We start from the raw sequence: 25,570 nt of genomic DNA, 5'->3' as shown, positions 1-25,570 counted from the left end.
GGATAAGCATGAAAATCACTCCCAGAGTTTGTTGAACTACACACAACCAGCAGCTGCTGGGTCCTGCTGCAGCCCAGGCCCTTCCAGGCGTGTTGGTGTTGGTCAACACACCTCACACCTACATGGCAGAGGCATAATGTGAAGCCATCAGGTGGAATGGAAAAAATCCCTCAGTATTTTCCTGCAGCTACTTGAGCTACCACAGATGACTTTTGTGCCAGGAAAAGATGACAGAGGAAGCTGTGGTGTTATATAAATACTGACACTTATTCTTGCCATCAAAGCAGCTATTAGACAACACCAGAACAAGCCACTTGGATGCAAAATCCCAACCCAAAGTTATCATTTCTGTAACATGAGATCTGGGGCTCACCACAGGCTCTGGCAGCTTGGTGCTGTACAGGTGCCCTGTGCTCTGAGCACAGCCTGTGGGTGAGGCTGGGCAGGGACCTCGGCCATGGGTCGGCACGGAGTCACCGAGACCAGCGTGGCCCCTTCCCCGACTCCTCTGGCCAGGGGCTCACCCTCCTCCCCCTGTCTGACCCTCTGTCCATAACAGCTGCATTCTTCAGATTTTCTGCCCACCCTGGCACATTGCTGGAGCCAGCAGGATCACATATCAGGATTGGGATAACTGTGTGACTGTACCCAGAGCTAAACCAAACCTGCCTTCCAGGAGAAACTGAGATGTCAGACTTGCTTCTGACTTCTCTCCATCTCCCTCTGATCTTCTAGACACACCAGAAGCTTGTCCTTTTATAATGCTTTATAATGCTCTTTGAAAAGAAATCCTGAAACTGGAAGGCAGGTCTGTTTTTTAAGAAGAGAATTTTCTGAATTCCACGTGATCCAAGCAAACCCTTCCAGGAAAGGACTAACAATGAGCACACCTGTGTTTGACCATGTCTCTACCTTCCTCTGAACTATATTCTACCCCTCTCCTACATTCAGGACTCATTCCAAAACCCAGTTTTCAGGTCCTTGCAGTGCCAGCGGTGTGAGTTTAAGTCAGATAAGGGGAAAGGCTACCATCTTTCCCAAGGGGACTTAGGGGCAAGGTTAGGAGAGACAGTGTCACAGGCAGCCCAAAACCCTGCTGGCAGGACAGGTTCTGTTTGGCAATGTTTTGTTACCACAGTGAAGCAAACTCTCCGAGCCTGAGCAGCAGGGAATCTGTGGCTCCCCAGATCCCACAAATGTGGGATCCCCATCTCCTCATGAATGTGCCCATCGTTCCAGGGGCAGAGCATTTAATAGTTTAAATACAGCCAACAAATTCAATTAGTCATCCCTGAGAAGTCTTCTCTGTTACAGAAGAGAGAAACTTCGCAATGAGATGTCACTAATTTTTAATAAAAATCCTTCTCCTGTAGTCCTACAAAACTGTGAGGCTGCTTCCCAGCCACCCTCATGACCCAGCCCATTAGTGGGGTGACTCGCTCGATCCTGCATGAATATAACTAAAAATGATCCTTGGGGAATGGTGTTTCTCACCTGGACAACTTCTCCATTGGAAGCAATTAAATCCGTGGGGATGGAGACTCTGAAGTAGCGTCCCACCACGGCAGAGCTATCGGGTATGCCCACCACAGCCGGCACAGTCTCCCGCAGCTCCGAGAGCACCGAGTGCATGGAGGCCTCCAGCTGGTTTTCCCAGTCCCGAACCACTTCCGCCGGCTCGCTGGGCCAGTGGCAGTGAGCAGAGGCTGCCAGCAGCAGCACAGGGAGCCAAGTCCTCCCCAGGACAGGGGCTTGCAGTAGGCATCCAACAGTCATTCTTCCCAGCAGCCTTGGTAACGGTGCTCCAGCTGGAAAGGAGATCACAGGGAATCTGCAGGCACCACAGCACCGGCAGGGGATCCACCAGTCCTTCACAGCAGCCTCATCCTAGGAGTCCTGGGAACCTGGTTAGACATAGGAAATCCAATCAGCACATTAATTAAGATACCCAAGCCAGCCATCCAACTCACAGTGACCTTGCAATGGACAAGGGCTACTGGCCATGTTACTCTCAGTGCCTCAGCTTTTGATTTAACTGCAAGTTACCACAACCATCAGAGAGCACGAGAGCTTCTCAGCTCCACTTCTGACATACGGCATCTCCAAAGAAACAAGATCCTCCTGCTTTTCCATGCACACAGCCATGTTTCTGCTGCTCTGGAGACACAGCATCCTGAGATAGCCACAGGTAGGGAGACAGGGGAGATACAACCAAAGCTGAGACTGAGCACAACACTAATAGCTGACCTTTCAAGGCGAGCTGAAGCCAGGCTGGAATATCAGTGGATTTAAATGCCAGTTACCCAGTAGGAAAGATACCAAGAAACATTTGGAAGTCCAAAGCTGCCATCCTAATGGCTTGACACATGACAGATGCTTCTGCTCCTCTGACCCATGAGACTGGTTTTCAAGCCAGGTCTCCTCTCAGGTCCAACTTTGTATTAGTGTGTTCAGAGCTGATCTGGGGGCCTGCAACATGCAGCCCCAAATCAGATTGGAGTGAGCTATGCACACAGTGGTTTATACTGCCATCCAGCTCTCTCCTGCTTGTACAGCTCACCCATGCCCACACTCTGCCAAGACACATCTCCAGCTCTCCCTCACTTTGTTGTTTTGTTCTTTCACTTTGTCCCCATCATTACCACCTCCCTCCTTTCTCTTTGTTCCTTTGGCCATCATTTCCTTTGCTTCCCCAGCTACTTCTCCCTCCAGACTGCATTCAGCCATGGCACAGATCTGTGCCACCATGTTCCTCTTCACAGATTGCTTGCAGGAGACCAGTGGATTCCTGGAATAGGACAGAGCCATTTGGGGCCCCAGGGAAGTTGTACTGCCCACTCTGGTATGGCAGTTTGCAGCCAGCACAGCCCCTGGTAACGAATCTGCAGTAATGAGTAATGGAATGGTGGGTTACACAGGATGGCAGGACAGACACACAGACCAAGCAGACATTGTTCAATGCCAGGAGCACACAAGACTGGGTTCCCTAATGCCTTGAACCAACTCCTTTTTCCCAGGCTGAGAGAGAAGTGGCTCCAAATTCCCAGAGCAAATCAGCACAGCTCCCAACCACTGGCTCCCAGTCGGATTTATTTTAGCCTGTTCTGTCTGCACCATATGATTCACATCAGGCTGTCCCAAGAGACCCTGGAGCCAGTCTGTGTGGGAAGGGAAATCCCACTGCTTCTTGCCTTTGCAGAGCTCCCAGAGCAGCACAACAGGACTCAGCTGCCTGCTGTGCTGGGGCCAGGCAGGGTGTATTGCCCACCAGAGGCTTGCAGAAGCAGGCAGAGGTCTGCCCATGCACGCACCCAAGGCTACCACAGCAGGCTCTAGGAATAACAGGAGAGATAAGGTTTGGTTGCTTGCCCTAAAGCCTGAGCTCTAGAGAAGCTGAGAGGCAGCGTTTAAGGACCTGCACATTTGCACCCCTCGATGGGCCTTTCACTATAAACCCCACACAGAGAAGGGCTGACACCTCCTGCCCCAAGGTAAAGGGCCCAGGGCACAGCACAGAGGGCTGTAGGTGGTGGGAATTAGGAGCTGAATGCAATAACCTCTGGCTACGGGATCCACGAGGCAGATACCTGATCTGACTGCTGTTCTGTGGAGAACCTGTCTCAAGTGAAAGGCAGAAGAGACAGCAGAGGCAGGATAACATTGCTGGGAACCACAAGACAGATGGGAGGATGGCTGGTAAGAAGGTCAGTGCTACAAAAAAGCCCACTCCCTGCTGCTCTTGTGCTTCCAGCTGTCTGAGATGACCGGGAGGGGAATATACCAGATGAAACAAGGAAGGCGATGCCAGGCTCTTCCCAAAGGCAAAGGAACACAGACCCATAGACTCTGCTGAGTTGGAAGGGGCCCATCAGGATGATCAAGTCTAACTCCTGGCACTGCACAAGACACCCCAAGAATCCCATCATGTGCCTGAGAGCCTTGCCCAAATGCTTCTTGAGCTCTTGCCTTGGGGCTGTGACCATTCCTTGGGGAGCCCATTCAGTGCCCCACCACCCTCTGGGTGCAAAACCACCAGCACAGGATGGTCTTCACCCAAAGAGAGGTGCCTGAGCTGCTTCTCCAGAGTTTATCCTCAGGAAGTGGCTGCTGGGTAAGGACAATTCACAATCCCTATAGGGTACATCTCTCCTACCATCCTCCCAGAGGAGGATCTGACACACTGCAATTGATTTCAGATGAGCAGAGTTATCTCAGTAGGTAAATGAGTACCACGGTAGATGTCTGGGGGAGAATATCCAACAGGCCACGTGAATGAGCTACAGAGATGTCAAAGACACCTGCAAGAGGTCCTGAGGAAGTCACTGCTCATCATGATGGGAAATCAGGGGACTCTGTCCCTGCACTGTGCCTTACAAAGCTGAAAGAACTACTTTCACATTCCACAGAGCCTGGAGCACGGTGACTGCAGTGATGACACCTTGTCCATGAGCTACTTCTCCTGAAAGCTGCTCGTTGGAAGGTCCTGATGCGTATGGCAAGCACGGGCAGGATCAGAGACTTGTAGCTAGGGGAGGAACGTGGCAGCAGCCCCGTGGCTGCCATGGGGCTGAGATGCTATCAAGGAAACGTGGCTCCCTCTCACTGCTGCACTGAGTATCCACACCTGAGCAGAGGACAGACACCCCAGACAGCCAGACACACAGTGTACAACTGCACGGGGCTGTAAAAACACCTGGAGAGGTGCTTCAGGCCAGTCCCTATCACACTGCAGTGGAGCTCATGCATGAGCGTGGTACAGCTCTGTGTTGCTCAGCCAAATAACGTGATCCAGCCTGAGGTGTTTTTGTTGGATGGAGAGGAGCATTTGGGCAGAAAGGAGCTGCTGGTTCTTGGTATCTGTGGTGAGCAGGAGAGGAAGATGAAGTCATCACCTATTTCAGAAATACTTACCAAAGCAGTCAACAAACACTGCCCTGTACTTGCCCCTCAGCCCAGCAACTGGCCAATATATGCTCATGTGACACTTGCAGGTTGCAAATTCAGAGTTTCATTTTAGGGGAACTATGGAAGAACAGGCTCAGCATATAGGAGTGAAGCACACAGGAGGTATAGGAGGAATTCAGTAGCTGATAACAAAGAACAAACAGAAGAGCTGAGAACAAACTTGCGCCACCAAAAAAAAACCTCTTAACACAGCTCCACCTCACCACACAATGGACAGAAGCTGAAACACTGCCAGCCTCTCACAGTGTGTGAAGGAGGAAAAGCAGGGTGGTTCCAGCTATCAGCAGCGCTGTACAAGGCATTGCCCTGCAGTGCTGCGGTCCACAGGGACTATCAGTGCAAGGTGGAATCCTTTTGGGATAGGGAATCCCCTGCCTAAAGCCAGTAGTGCTGCTCTGCAAATCTACTGGCCACCAGTACTGTGGGTCTGGATGCAGCTGTGGAAGAGTGAATGTTACCTGCAGCAAGGCAGGAACCTGTGCTGGGACCTGCCTGGTGCCTCTGGTTTGAGAGCCCACACCGCCTCACATGGCACTACCATGGGTACAACCCTGACTCAACTGAGAAACCATCCCAGCTGTATTTGGAAAAAGGCAGCATTCTGGGTCATTGTCCATGACTGGTGAGTGGCACAGAACTGGAGCTCTCCAGAAACAAAAACTTCAGCGCTTCACAAATTCAAAACAGGGCCAAAACCAAAGCACAGATGGAATTCTGCAGGTGGTTTTCTGCTGATCTCTGGGAAGCATCAGGCCATAGAGGTGACTGACTTAGGCAGCACTTCCCAGTTAAGAGGGAAGGCTAGACCACCCCAGCTCCTCGACATGGCACTGTGCTCCTCCTTCCAGCAGGATCTGCACTGCCCAGTCTCGCAGAACAAACACGAAGGTTCAGGTTAGTCCTGAATTTCAGGATGTTTAGTTCTGTCTGATCTTCTGAAAGAACTGACTTTCTCTTTATTCTCCTGCTTCTGTGAGAGCTCTTTTGGTCTCAAGTTCAAGCCTTCAGAGTGTTGGATGAAACATCAAAGTCAGTATCAACATCTGCTTCAGTCCTAGTGCATGTGCCAAGGTTGATTCCTGATCTCCAGTGCCAAACCCCCTCGCAGAGCCACAGAACTGGGCCTGCTTGGTGAAGTTATGATGCTGCATTTGATATGATGCTGACTTGTCAAGGCAATGCTGGAATTTGCTCCTTCTCCATGCAGCTATGAGACCCACTGACACGGTAAGGACGTGCTGTACCTTTGTTATCCAGGAACACTGAACAGTGCAGGCAGAAGATGGGACTGAAAGGAAAGACTGAGAGCAGGACAAAGTAGCTACTCCCAGCCATGCATTTTCCCAGAGACTTTTCCTTCTGCCCATCACAGACCCATGTGTGGAGCCAGGGGAAGCATCCCAGCCAGAGGAGGGTGGCTGTCCTGGAAATTACTCTTCCTCTGTGGCCGACTGTGACACCACTTCAGCAAGAACCAGTGAAAGTGAAGTCTCTGTCCAGCTGCATCTAATCCAATTGCTCAAGCACACAATCACATCACTGGGCTGCGGTAATTAATCACCACCAGCATATTAATGCCACTGAGCCGAGCGTGCAGAAAGCTCAAGTAACTGCGGTGCAATTCTTGACTCTGGTTAAGAAGATATTTAGGAGTTAGGAGGAATCCCACTTACCTGATTGCTTATTTACAAATATCCTCATTAAAGAAAGCATTAAACAAGAGGCCTTTCTCTAAGGAAGCAAACTCAGCTAAAAAGATTTGGTGCACATTTGCAGAGCAGAGCTATTGTCTCTGCAGAGATCTCCCGTGCGTGTTTCCACAGGAGGATCTCTGGGCAAGCCCCGTCAGCTATCGCGCGCCTGCGAGTCAAGGCAGCAAGCAGCAGGAATGATGAAATCCAGCGTCCCTGGCCAGGCACACAAAGATGGCACTCTGCCGGACGTGCTGCCCGCTCCCAAACACGACAGCAGGCACCCCTGGTGCCAGCCTGGCGGCGTGGCCCGGGCAGAGGCGGCTGGTGCTCCCTGCGCGTCTGCGCCCTGCTGAAGGAGCCCGGGAAGGGGGGCAGGAGGGACAAACAGCCCACGGGCAGTGTGTCTGGGCACAGCAGCCCATCACCAAGTTATGAACTAACAGTCTCTTCAAGCCCAAGAGCATGCTAGCCTGCAAGCCTGACTTGTAGTATGTACATGGAGCATGAAAGTTAGGAAACAGTCAAGAGTTTCTGTGCCTGCCCTCCTCCGGACGTACCCTGAAACAAAGGCAGCAGCCCTTCCAACAGACTATGTTAAAGGCTATGGGAAGTGCAGCAAACGCCTCTGGGGGTTATTTCCAACCTCAATGGCTTCTGCCACATACATTCACAGATGACCCGAGCTCCAGACGCTGCTGCACACAGCATGAGTTACAGACAGGGATGTACAGCAGAACAACCACACAGAGACACACTGGTCACATACAGACTCAGGGCAGGCATCTGCCATGAGGGAACAGGCCAGGAAGAGGACAGCAGATTCACCACCAGACAAAGCTCCCCACTCCACATTGCTCAGAGTGACAGCATCCTGTCCTGCACAACACTAACCAGGCATCTCTAGGGATGGTGGCCTTACTTACACGGAGGCTGGAGGACAAGCTCATGCAGTTTCTGGCTTAATGCTGCACTCACAGCTGCCTGCTCAAATCCACATGTGCACCAAAACCAAAGCAGCAGCAGCTCATGATCAGAGATCGGACCCTGAAAGACCTATCCGAGGGGGAAGCCTCAGATCAGTGCTCCTGAGGCCCCTGGAGCTCCTTCCACCCTCTCCCCCCACAGCCATCAATAGCTGGTCACCCCTGACACCATCAGCTCAGGAGGTACCAACCAAGCTGTACTCAATTCTTCACCCTAAAACTTCATTTCAACATCATGTACCTGCTGTGTATTGTCACCATATTAAATGTGGTGAAGGTGCTCAGAAGTGACACCCAGCCCAAAGGACATAGGCACAAAAAGAGCTGCTTTTTTTGGTCCTCCTCCTTCTTGTATTTCTGCACTGCTCGTCTCCAGCACATCTGGTGTCAGTAACAGGAAACCCTGATGCCAAAAAACAATCTAGGGGAAAAAAAACAAACTCAAACCCAAAACAGCAGTGCTAAAAATGTGTGCTGGGCAGGGAAATAAGCAGCACCTTCCTGTTGATGGGGAACTTTGCCTGCAAGCTGTCACTAACTTGTTGCTTTCAAGTTCCAGAGGCCACAGGCAGTTTCGTGACGCTTGCGCGGGAAGTGGTCACCGCCATCAACACCTTGCAGCAGTTTTTATTCTGCTAGAGCAAGCACTGAGATATTTAACTTTCCTGTTGCTGAGAGGAAGCTTTCTGCTACCTTCATTACCGCTCTGTGAGAGTGACAAAAGATGCAGAGTCTAGTTTTTCTTTTTGCCCCATCTGTTTGTCCAGAAGCTGGGCTACTACACTGCTCTCCCCAACTGAGGACTCTATTCCCAGAAAAACTTCTTTACCTGAAGAGTTAAGCACTGAGGATATGTTCCAGTAAGCACTTCAGCAAGTGCTGTGCAGGGGAGGAAGCAGCCTGGCAGTCCCAAAAACCCCCAGCCAGGGCACACCTGCTGAGGTATGTGTAAGGGGCAGTGCAGAGTAGCAGCAGCAGAAGCACAAAGTACACCAGATCCCTTTTGGCAGCTGGAGCATGTTTTTTCTTCCCTGCAGAGCACATTTCCTCTGCAAGATGCTGTGGCAAGACTTGTTCTGGAGGCAGCACCTTCCCCAGCCTCCAGCAGGAGGGATGAGTAAGGTACCCACAGGTGCCTCTCGACTACGCACTTCCACACTGACCTGACAGACTTGCTGGAAGACCATCTGGATGTCCCCCTGCTCATCCACCCTGCTGGACTGGCCCCTTGCAGGCTCTGTGTGCTACCTGCCCTGTGCTTAAGCCATGTCTCAAGTGTCCCCTGTGCCTGACCTGTGGCAGTGACCCACAGCTGCAGATTTTGGCTAGGCAACACTCCCGACTCTTTGATGAAAGTTTCAGCAACCACAATCAATCCCTTCCTCCACTTTGTTATTCCCAGACAGCCAACTCAGATCGTATCTTCAAGTGCATTCAGTTGAAAGGAAACTCAGATATAATCTTCCCAAGTATTTAGAAGGCCTCAGAGATCTTTTTTTCCCCTGTAATTACAAACATTGCAGCCAGGTAGAACTGCCATTAGCTTGCTGCCAGCAGCCAGGAAAAATTAGGATATAAACATCCACCAACAAGCCCAAGCAGAGGGACAGCTTCAACAATGCCACTCCACACCTCTTGCATCCTGTGACCCAGGCCTATCTCAAGAGAAAGCTGGCAGAGAAAAGTGATGGGAATCAAAGGTATAAAGTGGATCCTTCATGAAGGAAGCTTGAAGAGAACAAAGTGGGATGCATCGGGGCACTAGGGAGATGGGAAACAAGAGCCCACGCTCTCCTCTAATAAAAGGACCAGAAGCCAAACTAACTCAAACAAAATGGGTTTTCTTAAGGATCCCATAGGGTCACGAACAGGAATGCTTAAACTTCACGTGGGTTTAAAAAAAACATAAGGGTGGGACAGACAATTTTATAGAAGGCAGAGTTACCAAGGCAGTGTTTCTGGCTCAAGCATCACTTGATCCTGGGACGGCATTCATGGAAATGATGACTCGAATTCCTCTCCAGGCATCTTCTCCTGGCTGTTATTGGAAAAGTCATATAGGCTAAATATACAGCTGCAGCAGGGCAGAGCAAGGGTCTGTTTGCCTCAGGGCATGCACTCTAATGTGGCTTTGGCTTCACTTGTGTTTCCAGTGCACAGCCAGCCAGAGCAAGTCCATAAAAACTCTGCTCATAACTCCTGGTTTTGTCTGAAAACAAAGTGACAATGTGTAAAAATCCTAATATTTAATTCTGTGTTTAAGGGAATGTAAGCTAAAGGTAGTACTAAAATCCACAGGAAATTAAACTAGAAAAGTTTATGGGAAAAAAAAAATGGGACTAAGATCTCCTTCCATACAAATACCATAAAAATGCATATTTTGAAGATAAACACAACAGATGTGTGCATATATATCTATACATACATGCACACACACACGCACAAATGTTCCCAAGGTTTAATAAAAACCAGAACTCAAGGCGCCAAGATAAAACAGGGAGTTTTGACTCCAACTTTCTCTTTAATATGGAAAGTTTTGTATCATGCTGAACTTGTCACTCATTCTGCAATGAAGAACTTGGCAAAAGAGAAAAGCATTTTAGCAGAAGCCATCCCATCCTGCAGGAGAGCTGGGACAGAGGACACCAGGCTGGCAGCTGGGGCACCTGGAGACAAGGCAGGAAAGCACATGGACACAAGAAGTAAAACACAAGGCGTCACTTTTTAAATGTGAGGACTACGAAGCATCAGAGCCCGACCTTGTGTTCCTGAGCAGGCAGGTTGTTCCCCAGCAAGTGCCAAAGGACATGTGCAAGAGCAGCTGGTGTGACAGTCTCCACTGTGTGTCCTGTCCCCTGGTATCACTCACCATCCACCAGCTGTTTCGAGTCTAAGTCACACCCATCAATGACCTTTGGTAGAAGTCACCGAGCTGGAAAGTGGGTTTCTATCAAAGAGGAGGTTTCTGCTGCTTCAGAAACAGGTTTAAACCAAGCCACCATCACTGACAAGTGACTGCAGCCTTTCCTCTTGCTCCAAAGGAACAAAATCATCCACAAACCTCCAGCAGCACTTGAAATCTCAGCCTGGAAAAACACTTCCTCCCTTAAGCTGCTCCGCTGTACCGTGCAGGACATGTTCTTTACAGCTGTAGTCATGAGCACTGAAACCAATGAGGCTAAAAAGATTTACATCTCTTGCTTGATTTCTTAATTGAATTAAAGGTTGAACAAAACCCCTTATGAGGCTTCAGAGAATCCACATGGAAAAGAAACAACGAATATCCTAATTGGAGAGGAAGCTTCCACTGGACATTCTGTCATAACAAGTACTAAAGAGTCCTTACAAAAAGAGAAAGACCCTGAGGGATGAACTCCTAGGTCATGCAAGGCACAAAATCTGGAGTTTTGGAGTACATTACACATTGAATGGGTCACATAGAGGAGCGAGGTGAGCTTCAGTGTCTTTTTAGCCAAAACTCCTCCACCTACCAGTTGTCTATTTTTTATTTATTTAATTTATATAATTAAGATACAAAACCCCTTCTGCCAAATTAGCAAGCAGAAGCTACCAGAGGGGTGAAAGACATAAAAGACACACTGACAAGAGAGGGCAGTTCAGTAAATCACCTTCTCAGGAAACTTGATCAAACTTTCAAATCCTGTTCTGAAGCAAACCCCTTTGAGGCTGCACCTCTGGCCTTACTCTTGAGTTAGAAGGCTCATGGCAGGACCCCTGCCTGTGCTTTGACACATTCTTTTCATCACTATAACAGCTTTTGGGCCCCTCTAGGACGTGCTGGCACTATGGCCACCAGGCAAGCACTGGCTTTGTTAATGGTACTGGCAGGAGCACCCAAGTGTGGGCAGCTGGGGCTGGGGATCCTCCAGTGCCAGGAACACACAGCCTGAGGGCTGCAGGCACCAAACCCAAATCTGAAAAGAAGAAAGGGTCAGTGGAGGATTCACACTCACCTCAAAATGCTGTTTGGCTGGAGTGCTTTGTGGAGACACAGCCACATTCCAAGGGTCTATAATCACCTTCTGGGTATTCCACAAATTCCTCAGATAATGAAATATTTCTCGCAGGTCCTTGAAAGTGCTCAAGCACTATAATTTCCTATAGGTTGGTGTCACAGTGCCAGGACTGAGGCACTAAGCAGAGGAATGGAGGCAAAGCTTTGGATCTCTCCCCTACCTGCTACTGCTACCAAGGCGAGGGAAAGCACCGACAGCTGACATTAAGCAGAGACAGGAACCAAGGAAAAGCAACACCAACAAAAAGCCATTTTCAGCACTTCAGCTGTGTATGCAGCAGTATTTACGTTCTTTGTGGCAGTGTAACTAAGGGCAGGCACATTCTGTTTAGAAACATCCCACCATTCCAGCAGCTTTACCACCCCACCCTGCAACTCCAAGCCAAGGCTTTAAGATTCAGCTTCATGGAGTTTCTCAGCCCTGATTTATTACTCAGCAAGCAAGACTGCCACAGCTCTTCATTTAAATATATTTACCCCCCAGTGACTATTGCAGAACAGCCAGGGCATCAGCTGTGGACCTCCAACTTTTAATGTTTCTCATGAAAACTGTTCTAAATGCTTTTTGGCAGAAGAAGACAGAAATGTTCCAACTTTAACCATCAACCATAAAATGGGAAAGCTGCAAAATGAAGCAGCATTGCTCCCATGTCACAGAGGCATAGAAAGCTTCTAGAGGAGGAATTAACTCCCTAAAGATCAGCAGCTTTCAGCTGGGCAACACACTCCCTTAAACCAGCAGAAATTCAGGAGTCACTAAAAGCCATCAAATGAATAACCTCTTCCTGCAGGTGCACATTTTTATAAATGCCTTCTATTCCTGGAGACCAGGACTGAAAGGCTGGGCTGCTTCAGTGGCACTCTGCTCCTCACAGTCACCTCTGGCCCAAGCTGGCCACCCTTTCCTTCAAAGGGCAAGTCCAAAAGCAAGAGCCCAAGCTTACCAAGGCAGAAGGACAGTTCATGGCTTTGCAGGTCCATCTCCTTCCCAAGTGCTCTGGTGCAGGAAAACTGATTTAAATTACAAAGCAAAGATGAGCACCTTAAAAGACCAGATACTAACAGAGCCTGCATGGCATTCCTGCAGCATTAATGTCACTAAATTATATTTTAACTAAATTATGCTATTTAGCTGCACTGTGTAATTATAAAATAACCCTCATCTGGTTTTGACCATAGCCTCAATGGCTTCAGCCAGGAGCAGGGAAGACTGGAGCTGCTCATCACATGTCCACTGGCACAGAGATAGCTCCAGCTTTTCTCCCCACCCTGCTCTGGAATTGAGGAATCAAGAGACAAGTTCAATTATTTCAAGGCGAGACCGGACATATTCACTGCAGTATCAGTGAGATTTAGGCTTTTTTTAAAACACTAATATTCTGCCCCATCCATACAGATAACAGGACACATTCAGCCATAGCTCAAGCTCATTTCTTAAACCAGGGATCATGCATTCAGGATCTGGGCAAGAAGGGCCAGAGAAACAACCCTGACAGCACAAAGCCAGGTTAACTAAATACCTGCTTCTCTCTCACACAAAGCAGTTTCAGGGGCTGCTCTGAGCAATCCCCCTGCAGCAATTCCAAAATAAACATCCTGCCATTCCCTGATCCCAAATTTCAGAGACAAAAAAGTCCAAAGGACTTAAAAATAGGATCAAATTGTCCTGCTCAGACACCAGACAAGTTATTCAAAACTAGGACCCAAGGACAAACTGGGTTAAGAGCATTCACAGGAAAAGGGGAGGCAGAGAGACTGCAAGGACAAGGTAAGGAAAACTTCTGTTTTCCTTCTGTAAGCAGCCACAGAGCCTGTGTAGTGTAACACATTTGCAATAGTTAACTAGCTGGCATGGTATCTGGAATCAGACCTCAAAAAATGGCCCTGAGATTTAGCCACAGCAGAAAAAAAATCCAGTAATTTTTCCCTCCTCCATCTTGTACAGGTCAGAGATGTTGAAAGCAACATCTGAATGTCTATGAGGAAAGAAACCCTAAATTACAGTGTATTTAAAATAGTGTGAGCACAGGCTGCATCCCTCTATTTTGACTTGCAATGCAATTTTTACACAGGAGACCCAAAGCTGCTTGCCCAGGCCACTGAAGCTGTGTCCCACAGCTTCCCAGGTGACAATCTGCATGGCTGTGAGGGGACAGCAGCACAGACTCACAGCTGCACACTGACTGCAAGACAGCAGCAGCTGTGGCAACTGAAGTGGGCAGATCAAAATAGGAATTTAAGTTATAAAGAGAAAAAATGGAATAAGATGGGGCAGATCCTGTACTGACTACTTTCCCATTGCAAAGAAACACCATGGAGCATAGGATGACTCTTTCTGCAAGAATCCCAAGAATGGGGGCAAAGTCATCAGAGCTCCAATGTTCAGATGCCATTCTGAGGCAACAAGGTAAATTAAACCAGCACTCAGCTGGGTTTTGTAATAGTTTGATCTTCTCTGAGCCAAGCACCACCTTTTCTTGCTCACTGTGTGTGCTTTGGACACCCAAAAACCACTCTCCCCTCCACCTCTTAGCCAAGTTGGACGTACTCTGTGTAACCCCCTTTCGTAACAGCAGTGCCTCTATGCCCCTTTTTCCACTACTTGGAGCTCTGCTCCACAGAACCACCCTTTCTGCCTTGGGGCACCCAGAACAGAGCAGAGCCCAGCCCCAGGCACAGTCTGTGCTGATGACCTCGGCAGAGAAATGACAGCAGCCCCACTTCTCAGCCAACAGCCACCCACATCAGTCCTAAGTGTTCCCGAAGCCGTGTAACAGCAGACAAATGCATTTGTCCTTAACCACTTCTGAATCCACCCCCCCAAGTCACTCTCACTTTGATTTCGGCTCAGCACTCGCCTGACCTTCACCGCTAATGCGATGTCCCAAACCCAGTAATTAATTTAAGAGGGCATCCTGTTACTTAGCACCCACTGGGCTATCCTTGCTCTTCTCACAGTCACATGCCTATGGCTGCACCTATATCCCAGTAAGCCTGAAACATTTCCCAGAAAAACCTGAGGGCTCACTGCTATCAAACGGCACAGGAGAACATAAACAGTTTAGCAAGAGCATATGGGCTCTATGGAGAGAGATGCACAAGCACTGCAGGAAAAAAGGCAGTCTTGGAGTTGCAGGGAGGCTGTGGAGCTCTGAAGGTGTGTTCAGCCTGCCTTTGCTTTACAGAGCTGCTGCAGATGTGGGGAAACAATGAAACTGCTTATCACAGTACATCCCATTCAGGTTGCAGAGAGCAATTCCAATCCCCAGGTGGCAAGCGCAGCAATTAGGTACCCAACGACACGCACCAAAGCTTTGCTTTGCTTATGTTAACTTCAGTGGTTATACAGTATTTCCTTGGCTCACTGTCTTTAACAGACTGTTGGTTCAGGGATGAGATCAGGTCAGTCCTGCAGGACCTTCTTGCACTTTGTACAGCATTTGGAGGATGCAGAATAGTCCAGCCATAGGCAGGGAACTTACAAGTAATTCAGCCGAGCCAGCTACAAAGCCTGATCACAATCCCCATTCCCTCACCTGGAGGGGCTGGCCCTAAAGTTCAAAAATAAAAACCTACTTACACCACAGCCAGCATCTCTACAACAGCCCACCTCTGAAGAGCAGCTCTGGACTGGCCTCTTCTGAGCTTCATAATGGGTTGCAGGGGGAAAATGTGGTTTTAGCAGTTCAGTCTATCCCTTGCAAAGCAGAGACGCTATGCCAAAAATAACCTGGCTTACTAGTTACAGTCACCAAGCACTCACTTAACAGCTCTTTGACCAGGACCACTGTCCACACCGCAGCATCACCAGAGTCAATTGTTCAGAGCAAACAAATCCAGGTTACAGATCTGAGACACCTTCCACACACAATCAAAAAACACTTTCAAAGGTAATGATGATGCCTCCTACTGCAGGCAGCAGCAGCAGCCAGACTGCCTCACTTATTCCTCCTCAAGACCTTATGTCAGCCAAGAGCTTTGCTCACTGAGCCTAAACCCCCCCCCCCCCCAGAGTATGATGCTGCTCTAGGTAATAAAGGCAACATCTAAAATCTCAAGGCTGCAAATAATGAGTTAAAAAGTCAGAATACCTGAGAATTAAGGTTGTCCATGAGCTGGTCCCAGCAAGTACCACAGTTTACTGCTTTTCTCCACCTCTACTCCAGCTTCTGCCTTTGAGACAGGCGAGCACATCACCCACCCATGACTGTCAGCAAGCAGCCCAGGAGAGACTGGATCCTGCTCCCAGCACTGGGATAGTGGCAGAGGCAGCACCTCCCTCCCTCTCTGATTCAGTCCCTCTGGCCCCAGGCTGGAGGAGGTCCTGGATGGACAGGATCTATGAAAACCAGTGTACAAACACTGGTGAACCTGGAGCCTTGCAGACGCCTGTAACCCGATAAGATCCATAAGATACAGGGCATTTTGCTGGGAAGGGAGATGGCACATGCATTACAACTAGAGCCTGGGGCTGCCAACCTTCCATGCAGCCTTTGAGCCACCCAAGCACCTCTCAATGCAAGCAGTTAGGGGCTGTTTGGTTTTTAAATACCGACAAAATAAAACTTTTAAAAAAAATCTTTTAACTCTTGGAAATGGCCAACTGCTTCTGCTGAAAAGCTGAAGCAAAGCCTGAGGCAGGGACACAGCATGGAAATTCGGCATGGGAAATTCCAGTGGAGCAGTTAAGTCCCAAGCGTTAAATTTGACTCCAAGCAGTCCGTGGCAGGTAGTGTGACCGGTGTCACCCAGACACCGCTGCTCCACGCTGCCCTGCGGAGGCAAAACCGCCCCAGCAGCTAAAGCAGGTCACCCCACACCCAGAGCGTGAGCCTGGATCCACTCCAAATGGGAGCCGATTTGGGAAAATCCTGCACGAGAGAGCTCTGGCCAAATGGCTGCAAGTGGGAGGCAGCTCCTCGGGAATGTGCTGTGGGGCTCGTGGCATCTGGCCGTGCTGGTCACTGCTCGGTGCCTCCCCTGGAAGGAACATTGCTCTCCAGCTGACCCACTTCCCGCAGGGAGCTGGGCAGGGCAGCGGGAGAGGCCGGCTGCCAGACCACAGCCAGGGCAAGGTGCTCCAGGCAGGATGCGGTCAGGTGGCACTGGGAATGGCACTGTGACCCGAATTGCTGCTTCAGCTGCTGCTCAGCTGCTCTAAAACCTGAAGGCAGCACCTCCCAACACAAGCCCCCGTTAGCCAAGGTGGTGCCCTGGGAACAGAATTTGAAAAAAGCATTTTGCTGCTGGAAAAAGGGATGTTTCTGAGATCTTTATTCGGTGTCGCAGCCCTGCCTGCTCCCTTATTCTCTCTATGCTTATTCCTTGGGAAAGCTATTTGTTTCTTCCACTGCTCTTTCACAAAACCAAGCAACAATCTGAAGAAAAACTGATAAGAAAGCTTGGGGCAGATGCGACTTCATTTTTCTTAAAGACAACTATCTACATCAGCAACGCCCCTACAAAGGCAAATCACTGCGAACTGGAGCTGGGTGCCCGGAGCACTGCAGACAACAGCAAGATCCACTCGGGCTGAAGTAGCCAGGGAAAATACCTGCAAGCCATTGAAGGAGAGGTGTAATCACATCACCTGCAAGCCTACGGCTTATCCCGGGCTTTGCAAGGACCAGCGCACAGAAATGGAGTGCATCCAAAGTGCTGGGACAACACATGAATTCTGACACAAGCACAGCAGCCAGAATGAAAGCTTGGAGGGAAAAGCATCCATAATGTCGTTTGTGATGGCAGGTTTGCTCTGCTTGTAACATACACTGCCAACACTCCCGGGAAAGCTGCTTAGAGATCAACAGATAAAGGCTTTTCGCCATTTAGCCTGTTATTTCATGTAAATCGGGTTGCCCTGCTACAAAGAGGCATTTCCATATGAAGTGAAAGGTGCTCAGAGAATCAGGAGTAGCCACACCAAACCATGGCTCAACCCCTCTGAACCTCCGAGGACCAGAGGATCCTGCTCCCCTTTTCACAGGTCCAGATCTGCAATCCAGAGTGTCCGTCTTCTCACTCAAAAATGCAAGTGATCTCAAAGCACCACCTCCTTAATATAGGGTTTTGTCCACTGAAATAACTCCAGACTCCTCTGAGATATGAAGTCATGTTTTGAAAAGCAACAGTGCAGAAAATTCATTTAACTAATCGAGTCTGTCTTCTGCTTGGGCACCACGGAAGCAAGACTTCCCAAGTCCCATCCCTGAGATGCGGCATGTTATTGATGAGGTGGGCTGCTGCAACCCCTCCAGTGTGATTTACGGGGTCTGCCCCCACCTTCCCCTTCTTCTGGCCTCCTGGAGCAGGGAGTCCTGCACCAAGCATGGCATGCTCCAGAGAACTGGGAAATCTACCCTGCTCTTAACTTGAACCTTGGTAGAGGCTGGAAGGAGTTGGAGAGGACAGGAGTAAATCAAGCTGGAGGCAAACAGTAGCTCTTTAGAGGAATAAACCACTCGTCAGCCTGTCGTGATTGATAAGTACATCTGCCAGTCCCCACCTGCTGTTCACATTCCTGGCATTTCTTTCTGCAGCATTTTTTCCCCAACTGCTGCAGAGGAGATTTAAAGGAAGGGAAACAGGCCCCAGCTTAAACAAAATGAAGAGATATCGGGCCAGTTTTCTTGCATCAATTGGGCAATCTGCTGAAGGGGTTTATTGCAGGAGCCCTCGCAGGTTCAGAAACTTGTAATGGGTGTTACGTGCTCACCTTTGCTCTTTCCTGCCATCATACCTCTATTAAATTCCTGGCAGATAAAGCAGGGGGCTCCAAAAAGGTTTCTGCAGCCTCCAATCACACAGTCAAAGTAATTTTCTGCACTGGTCAAACACTCCTTGTAGAACACAAGGGAGATAAGGGTGAAAACACACCAACTTCTCCAAAACAGAGAGGGCTCTGCTGCCTTCCCCACAGCTGATGAGCACAGGCAGCAAGGAGAGCAGGCAGGACAGCTGTTAGGAGCAGCAGCAGATACTGCTGGGAGGGCAGAAGCAAGAGTTTTAGTTCTGGTTTTCAGTCCTGTACGTGGGCTAGGAGTTTCTCCTTTTCATCATTAGTTTTAACACGGTGAGAAGGTGATGGAAAATAAACCGGTACAATTATAGCAGAGGGTGGAACATGAGCCTGCTTGTTGTCAGAGTAGGAAAAAGCAGCTCTGAGGAGCTCTTAAGAGATTCAGTGTCTAAGTTCCCAACCTCTCTGTCAAACTAGATCGAAATTAGCTATTAGGATCAAGTTTATTAGAGCACATACCCATACTGAAATTCTATCAGGCTGGTTGCTGCAGGGAGCCAAGGCAAAGTTGCATTTCTGGAGCTCGGGTGCCACAGCACCCATCTAAAGTGATTTCCTTTCACCTAAAGATGAACTCGACATAACTGCAAACAAATCTATGAGGTTTTACTTATTTGCAGTCTTTGGGGAAGGAGGGAGGAGGCAGCAGGAAACAATCACAGCTTTCCCCATGCCTGGAAGAGGAGCAAAATGTGAACAAAGTTTTTATTTCAGCCTGGGGTGGATATTTCCATGGCAGGCAGCACCATTCCTTAGGGCAGAGAGCACAGCAGAGTCTTTATAAATCAGGGAGAGTGCGATACAAAATGTGACTGACCCTGGACGCTCCTGGGGAACAGCCCAGTCCCGAGAGCTGTGGCTTGGAAAGGACACCCCAAACCCTGGGAGCAGCAGCCACTCCTCTGCAGACCGTTTTTGAGTGTATTTCCTAACGCTGCCACACTCACTCACATGAAGGAGCCCGAAGTTAGCGGTGGTGAGGAGAAGGGGAGGGCAAGCCAGGGGTGAGCAGTGTTTGATTAGCCAGCTAATGCGTGCAGCTGTCCTCCGGTTTTACGGCCCTTGGAGGAAATTTAAACAGGAACTTTCTATAAATTAACTGCCCATAAAATGAGCATGTTTTCTCAGTGCACCAGAAGGTCGGGAAAGGTCTGCTCAGCCCCCAGTTCCCAGGACATGGCCAACAGCCTCCACAGTTGCTGTTTCTCCTTCTGAAGCACGAGAATGTGAACCCGCCCGTGCAGCAGTGAGCTGGCAAAAGCACACCCGCAGAGCAATCAGAGTCATTCTCCATTCACAGCAAACTAATAATTTATCTTTCCCCTAAAATCCCCAATGCAATCCAGATGTCTAAGTAGTCTTTGTCCCAAAAAACAACGTATACCACGGCCTCAGAGAGACGGCTCCGGCTCCGCTCGCCAAAGTCCTCGCAAGGCTGTTTGTTCTGCAGGAGCAACACACACGTCGATTTCAACTCCTGCCAGGTCTCGATAAGGTGGTTATATACACTCTATCCCAACCCTTCTGGTTTCCTCCTCATCCAGAGGATTATTCAAGAGTTGCCCTTAGGGATATTCTGTTGAGAACATGCACCTGACATGTTCCCAGTTTTGAGGAAATCAGGAGGATGGGAAAAGCCAGGGTGAAGCCAGTGCAGCAAACACGGGAAATAAAAGAAATAAAGCAATTTGCTCAAGGGTGCATGAGGAGGACAAGTGTGTGTGGTCACCCTGAGCCACGGGAGGAGAGGCCGTGTCACTGAGGACCCTGGGAAGGGCTGTTTCAGCAGGGGACAGGCTGGATCATTCCAGGAAAGGAAGAATGAGGCATTTGGCAGAAGGGCCAAATTCCTCTGGCAACAAAGGTTAAGCGCACAGCTGCACCTGTCCTGGGGAAAGGGACCCATGCCAGGTGGGGAAGGAGATCACAGCCCCCCCAGCATCCTGCTCTGGGACTGTTGGGAAAGGGCAGCAAGTTTCCCATGGTGGGGGGCTCAGCACAGAGCCCTTCTGTCACACTGGCTCTCCCAATCTGCTGGCAGCAGCCGTGGGCTGCAGCACGCCAGGGAAAAGCTGTCCAAAACACCTATGGAAACGTTTGGAAGAGCTGAAAATAGAGTTTGGAAAACAAACGCTGACCAGCCACACAACTCTTCCAGGAATATATTAAGTGTTAGTGTAGTTGCATTCCAGTCCCTGAGAATATTTTCTATAAATAAATATTTTAAATCACTTTGTTTCAAAATGTATTATGCTGTTGAAGTGCAGTGCAATGCTTCACATTTTAGATCCGCTGGCTGCCAGGCAAAATTGCTGCTGATTTTTAAAACTCTGCTGCGCTGCCTAGGGTATCACTTTTAGTTTTTTTGCAGGAACTTTTCTATAAACACATTTCTTCTGCATTATAACATCAGGTCTCTACCAATACACCAAATCCTGTTTTAATCGTGGATTAAAACATCTTTATTCACAAACTAACAACAGCAGGTTTATTTTCAAATCTATCTTCCCCCCCCCCCCTTTTTTTTACAGTACAATAAGCAAAAGAAAATACACCAGTAACTCTGTATGCAAAGTAACTCTCTCAAGAACTAGGTATTTTTGTCATTGACAAAGCCACAGTACGTTCCACTGGCAGCAATTTCTGGGAGCTCCATTTGAGCAGTGAGCAGGGCTGCCAGAACACAAGTACTGCACGTAACAAGCCAACTACACTGCAGACATGCCAAAGCTCCCCCAAGGCCCTGCTCCTCTACAGACGCAGCAAAGCAGCATGAACAGGGAAAATGGATCGCCCTGTGTCCTAACCTGGGTATCCTGTGTGCACACAGAGCTCAATCCATGCCCTTCAACCCAAACACACTGCATCCACAGGGACATTGAACCCTCGTGCAGAAGGGAAAACCCAGACACAGCAGTTGTGCTTTTGGAAGGTCCAAAGCACAGCATGGCTAAGGGCAGATCCTGCTCCCCAGCACCCATCCCATTATGGATACAGGTCCTTGAGCACCAGATACCAACAAAACACAGCTTAACCTTCAGAGCACAGACTTCCACTGGTGCTGTACAGTACACAAATATTAATATTGACAAATAAATTCAGGCCTGCTTAATCCAAAACACACAGTGCTGTCGCCAAGCTTGTGTTTTGTTTGGAGAACAGACCAGACACTCCGAGCCTGGCTGCCTTACCTAGTTTTGAAAGCCAGACTTAAGTCAACCCAACAGATAACAACCAAGCTGAAAGCCCAATCCTCACCACAAACCCCTCCTGCTTATCAAGCTCTTGAAACTGAGAGGGGGAAAACACCCACAGGGCACTGCAGTTATCTCCATCAGTGCTGTGGGGAGCTGGGGAGAACACATGCCTGCCAGGCCAGGTACCTGGGGCAGGTAAGTGCCTGCCATTGCTCCTCACCACTATCAGCCAAATCAGCTTAGAGGAGCTCTGTGACTGCTCAGCAGAATAGGGCTACATCACCCCTCTATCTCCTTTTCCATCCTTTCAGCTTAGGCTGTAAATTCTTCAGGGACAGCTGTAAGCAGGAGGTCCTGATGGAGCACTGCTGGCCATGGCTAGCTGGGACCTCTGCAGGGAGCTATGGCAGCAGTTCCAACAGCCCCTGGGTAAGGATGCAGGGTAAGCCTAAAAACTGTGAAAAATGTTAATTTCCTGCACTGGTATGCAGACTGCACCTAAGAAACTGCTTAATTGGACACGGGAAGAGGAATCAAGGCTGAAGTACAGTGATTTGCATTAGGGATTTTTTGTCTTTGGTGTAGGGTAGCCAACACACACCATGTAACTGTAGGGGAGCTTTGGGGTGTGGAGACTTGTGAGGCCACTGAGGTGACATCGAGTCAGATAAAGCTGAGAAACTTCCTATGTAGCACAAACACCAGGTTTGTGTATGGATGAAGCAGAGTTTAAAGTGATGAGTAGAAAGTAATACAGGGCTGTTACTTGGGAATCTGGGCAGAGAAAGGGAGGGACATGGGCAAGGAAGAGATGGGTTCTGAAATAGGAAAATACTGAGAACAAGGTGCAAGATAGAGAACAAAGGGTCAACATTCCTGCTGTAGGAGCAGGGGCACCTACAGACAGCCACGACCCCAAAGAACAGACTGAACCCCCCAGGATGCCAGGGAATGCCCCAGACAACCTGCTGGACTCTCCATCTGGTCTGTGGCCAAAAGACTTGTGGGAGGGCAAAGTGGGGTGGACTTGCACACTAACGCAGAGTGCCATGGGAGGGAAGGGTGGCAGATCTGCCATTTGTCAGATTTAGCAGTAATAATTATGAGCTTTAGAATACTAAGTGTATAAAATGCTCTAACTGGAAATTAGTACCAGTGCTGTTTATTACTGAATCTCATAATAAACACTGCAGCCCTGCAGCCTCTCGGGTCAGCTGCTTGCACCCCAAAGGGGCTGGAACAGCCCAGGGCTCAGCAGGATCCCCCAGCCCAGAGGTGGGGGCTGGCTGCTGACCAGGCACCTCAGTGGTGAGGTTAAGCCTGCGTGGGCAGAGAATCTGGGCTGCTTGTGTTACACATTTGCACAACACAGACCCATCACTGAACACCATGCACACCACCACCATGGAGTGAACACACCACTGGCCACACTTTTAATTACTTCTAATAATAAACTGGGATAAAGAGCTTAAAAGTTGGAAGTGCCTGTGCAAAGCACACCTGCAATTAAAGGGGCACTCCTCAACCACACCACACCAGCAGGAGCAGAGAGCTGGCCAAGCAGGGACAGGGATGGGGCCCTCCATGCATCCTCCCACTCTTTGAGCAGGACTGACCTAAATCCTTCCCTTTTCAGACTCCAGTGGCAGGAGGAAAACGAGCCAGTCTCATTAATTTCACCTCCCACTGCCTGGTGAACTTATCTGAAAAAAAAAAAAAAAAAAAAAAAAAAAAAAAAAAAAAAAAAAAAAAAAAAAAAAAAAAAAAAAAAAAAAAAAAAAAAAAAAAAAAAAAAAATTTCAAAGCTATGCTGGCAACTTGGCAACTCAAACCTTCTGTGGAGCAGGAGGCACAAATGACCTGCTGCAGCATTGTTCACCTCATGGCCAAGCTCTGCTCTGGCCTCAGAGCTCCTCAAGTTATTCAGCTGTGGACTTTTTACAGGTGCAGTTAGGACACCCAGCAAGGGAACTGCTCCTCTGCAGGGCAGTTGATGCAATAGAAGGGCACGTAGTCCATGGACAGCTGGTGGCTCAGAAAAGACTTTTCTGGTATGCAGGAGACCCCGAGACTGCCACACTGCACAACACAGGCAACTCCTCCCTGCAGCTTCCTCAGAGCCTCACTGGAGCCAAGTACACCGGGGCACCCTATTTTCCTGTGATTTCCAGAGTTCAAGTTGATTTTTTAATCTGACAGTAACAGTAGAAGACTATAAAAAACCCCACAGTGGCCTGAGCAGCTCCGGAGTCTAAAATAAACATGCCAAGCCCTATTTGTGATGGAGTAAAAATAGCTTGTTTCTCATACCTTCCCAGGACTTCTGCTTCGTACACAAAAGCTTCACAGGTTAACTACAAAAATATCAGATGTGCAAGGAATGGCTTGATTTGAGCTTTGCACTGTTTGAGGAGTTCAGAAAACCACCCTGTCCCCACAGCAAAGGGATGAACCCTCAAAGCTCATCTCCCGCCCAGGGCTAAAGGCCAGGCACTGCCAATTCCCTTTAATAGAAACCACTGTCCTTCTGGAGAAAAAAAATCCAAACAAAAAAATCCACAAACGTCACTGGAATTACATCTTGTGCTCTTTCTTGGCTGGATACTTTTTAAATGACACTTATTCCAAAGAGCACTAACTATAAAATCTAGTGCAGAGCTGTGCTGCAGCCGGGACGGGCTCCCTGGGAAGCAGAGCGAGCACAATCAGTGTCTGCATCAAAAGGAGAAGACAGACTGTGGCTGGTCTGTCTCATCCTAGGAAACGCCACTTCATAGCGAGTTCTGCTAAATTAACTTTTTTTCCAGGGCCTAAATGTATCTCACCTGGCACCTGTGATGCTCCTGAAGAGAACAGAAAAACAGACCTGGGAGGGAAGCTCAGCAGGAAAGCCATCACGACGACGAGTTTAATCATTACATCATTTCTAGTGACAGCTCTGCCGGACCCACAAGTGAGCACCAACCTATTTATGACTTGCTTAAAAAAAGGGCCAGAATTTCCAATGCATCTGAGACTTGCTGGTATTTATACAGGCACTAAAAGGCACCCAGGGAAAGGCCAGGCGTGCATGTCCCCAGCCCTGAGGGCCAGGCTTGCAGGAGCCACCAGCTGCAGGAGCCTTCTGAGAAGCAGCCAGCACATCTCCCTACAAGGCAGTCCTGGCAGTGGCACATGCAGCTGTCCATCTGCCTCAGCCCAGGAGCACACACCAGCCTTCAACCCAGCCCAGACAACACAAGGCAAGACACTGACTCTGGGGGACCCCCAGGGAGCATCTTCACCAGCCACACCCACCACCGACCACCCTGTTACAATTCACCTCCAGAAACCTGGGCTCAAATTAAGGAGGCATAAATTAAGCAGCAATCTAGGGCTTTGGGTGAGATGCAGGGGCATCTCCAGAGCTCTTACCACAGCCCCAGTCATTTTAAGTGAGAGGGACAAGAAAAACAAATTTTCTTGCTAAATACTCATTTAGTTTAGCAGGTCACATTGAAAAGCTCAACATTTGTACTTTGGAGTATGTTCTTAACCATGCCCATATCATATTGAAGGCCAGCATCTAAGTGAGACCTGATCACAGGTCCCTGAAGTTTCCATCTCTTGATGAAAGTCACTTTTGCACCTTGTCTTGAGTCAAAGGCTTAAAGAGATGGAAAAGACATATTCTCCCCTCATTTACATATTTCCATTATTAAGCACTCTAGCAAGTAAACAAGGAAAACCAGACACCTTTCCCAGGTTTTACATTGTCTGGCTGCTTCCTCCTCTTGTTAAACACAGACTTTCATCATTTATGGCCAGAATTGTTTCAGAGAAAAGGAGAGCAACCTGCAGCTTTCCAGCCCCCTTGTACCACCTGCCTACACATTGTCAGCAAATGGTCACCTCAC

The 25,570-nt window shown here is 48.9% G+C and overlaps 1 protein-coding gene across 4 annotated transcripts in view; it reads right to left on the bottom strand.

The window, feature by feature from the left end:
* DAG1 (dystroglycan 1) overlaps nucleotides 1-25,570 on the bottom strand; it is a 49,574-nt gene that overhangs the window by 13,574 nt on the left and 10,430 nt on the right. For 2 of the 4 annotated variants that reach the window (XM_053989786.1, XM_053989785.1), the window contains exon 2: nucleotides 1,495-1,904. In XM_053989786.1, the coding sequence (XP_053845761.1) occupies nucleotides 1,495-1,776 (282 nt within the window). In that variant the 5' untranslated portion in view covers nucleotides 1,777-1,904. Of the gene's footprint in view, nucleotides 1-1,494; nucleotides 1,905-9,587; nucleotides 9,607-15,769; nucleotides 15,786-25,570 lie in introns of those variants that run through there. The other 2 variants (XM_053989788.1, XM_053989787.1) reach the window with 2 other exon arrangements.

The sequence above is a fragment of the Vidua macroura genome, chromosome 13, assembly GCF_024509145.1.
Source record: "Vidua macroura isolate BioBank_ID:100142 chromosome 13, ASM2450914v1, whole genome shotgun sequence".
NCBI lineage: Eukaryota > Metazoa > Chordata > Aves > Passeriformes > Viduidae > Vidua > Vidua macroura.
This window is presented reverse-complemented; position numbering and strand designations above follow the sequence as displayed.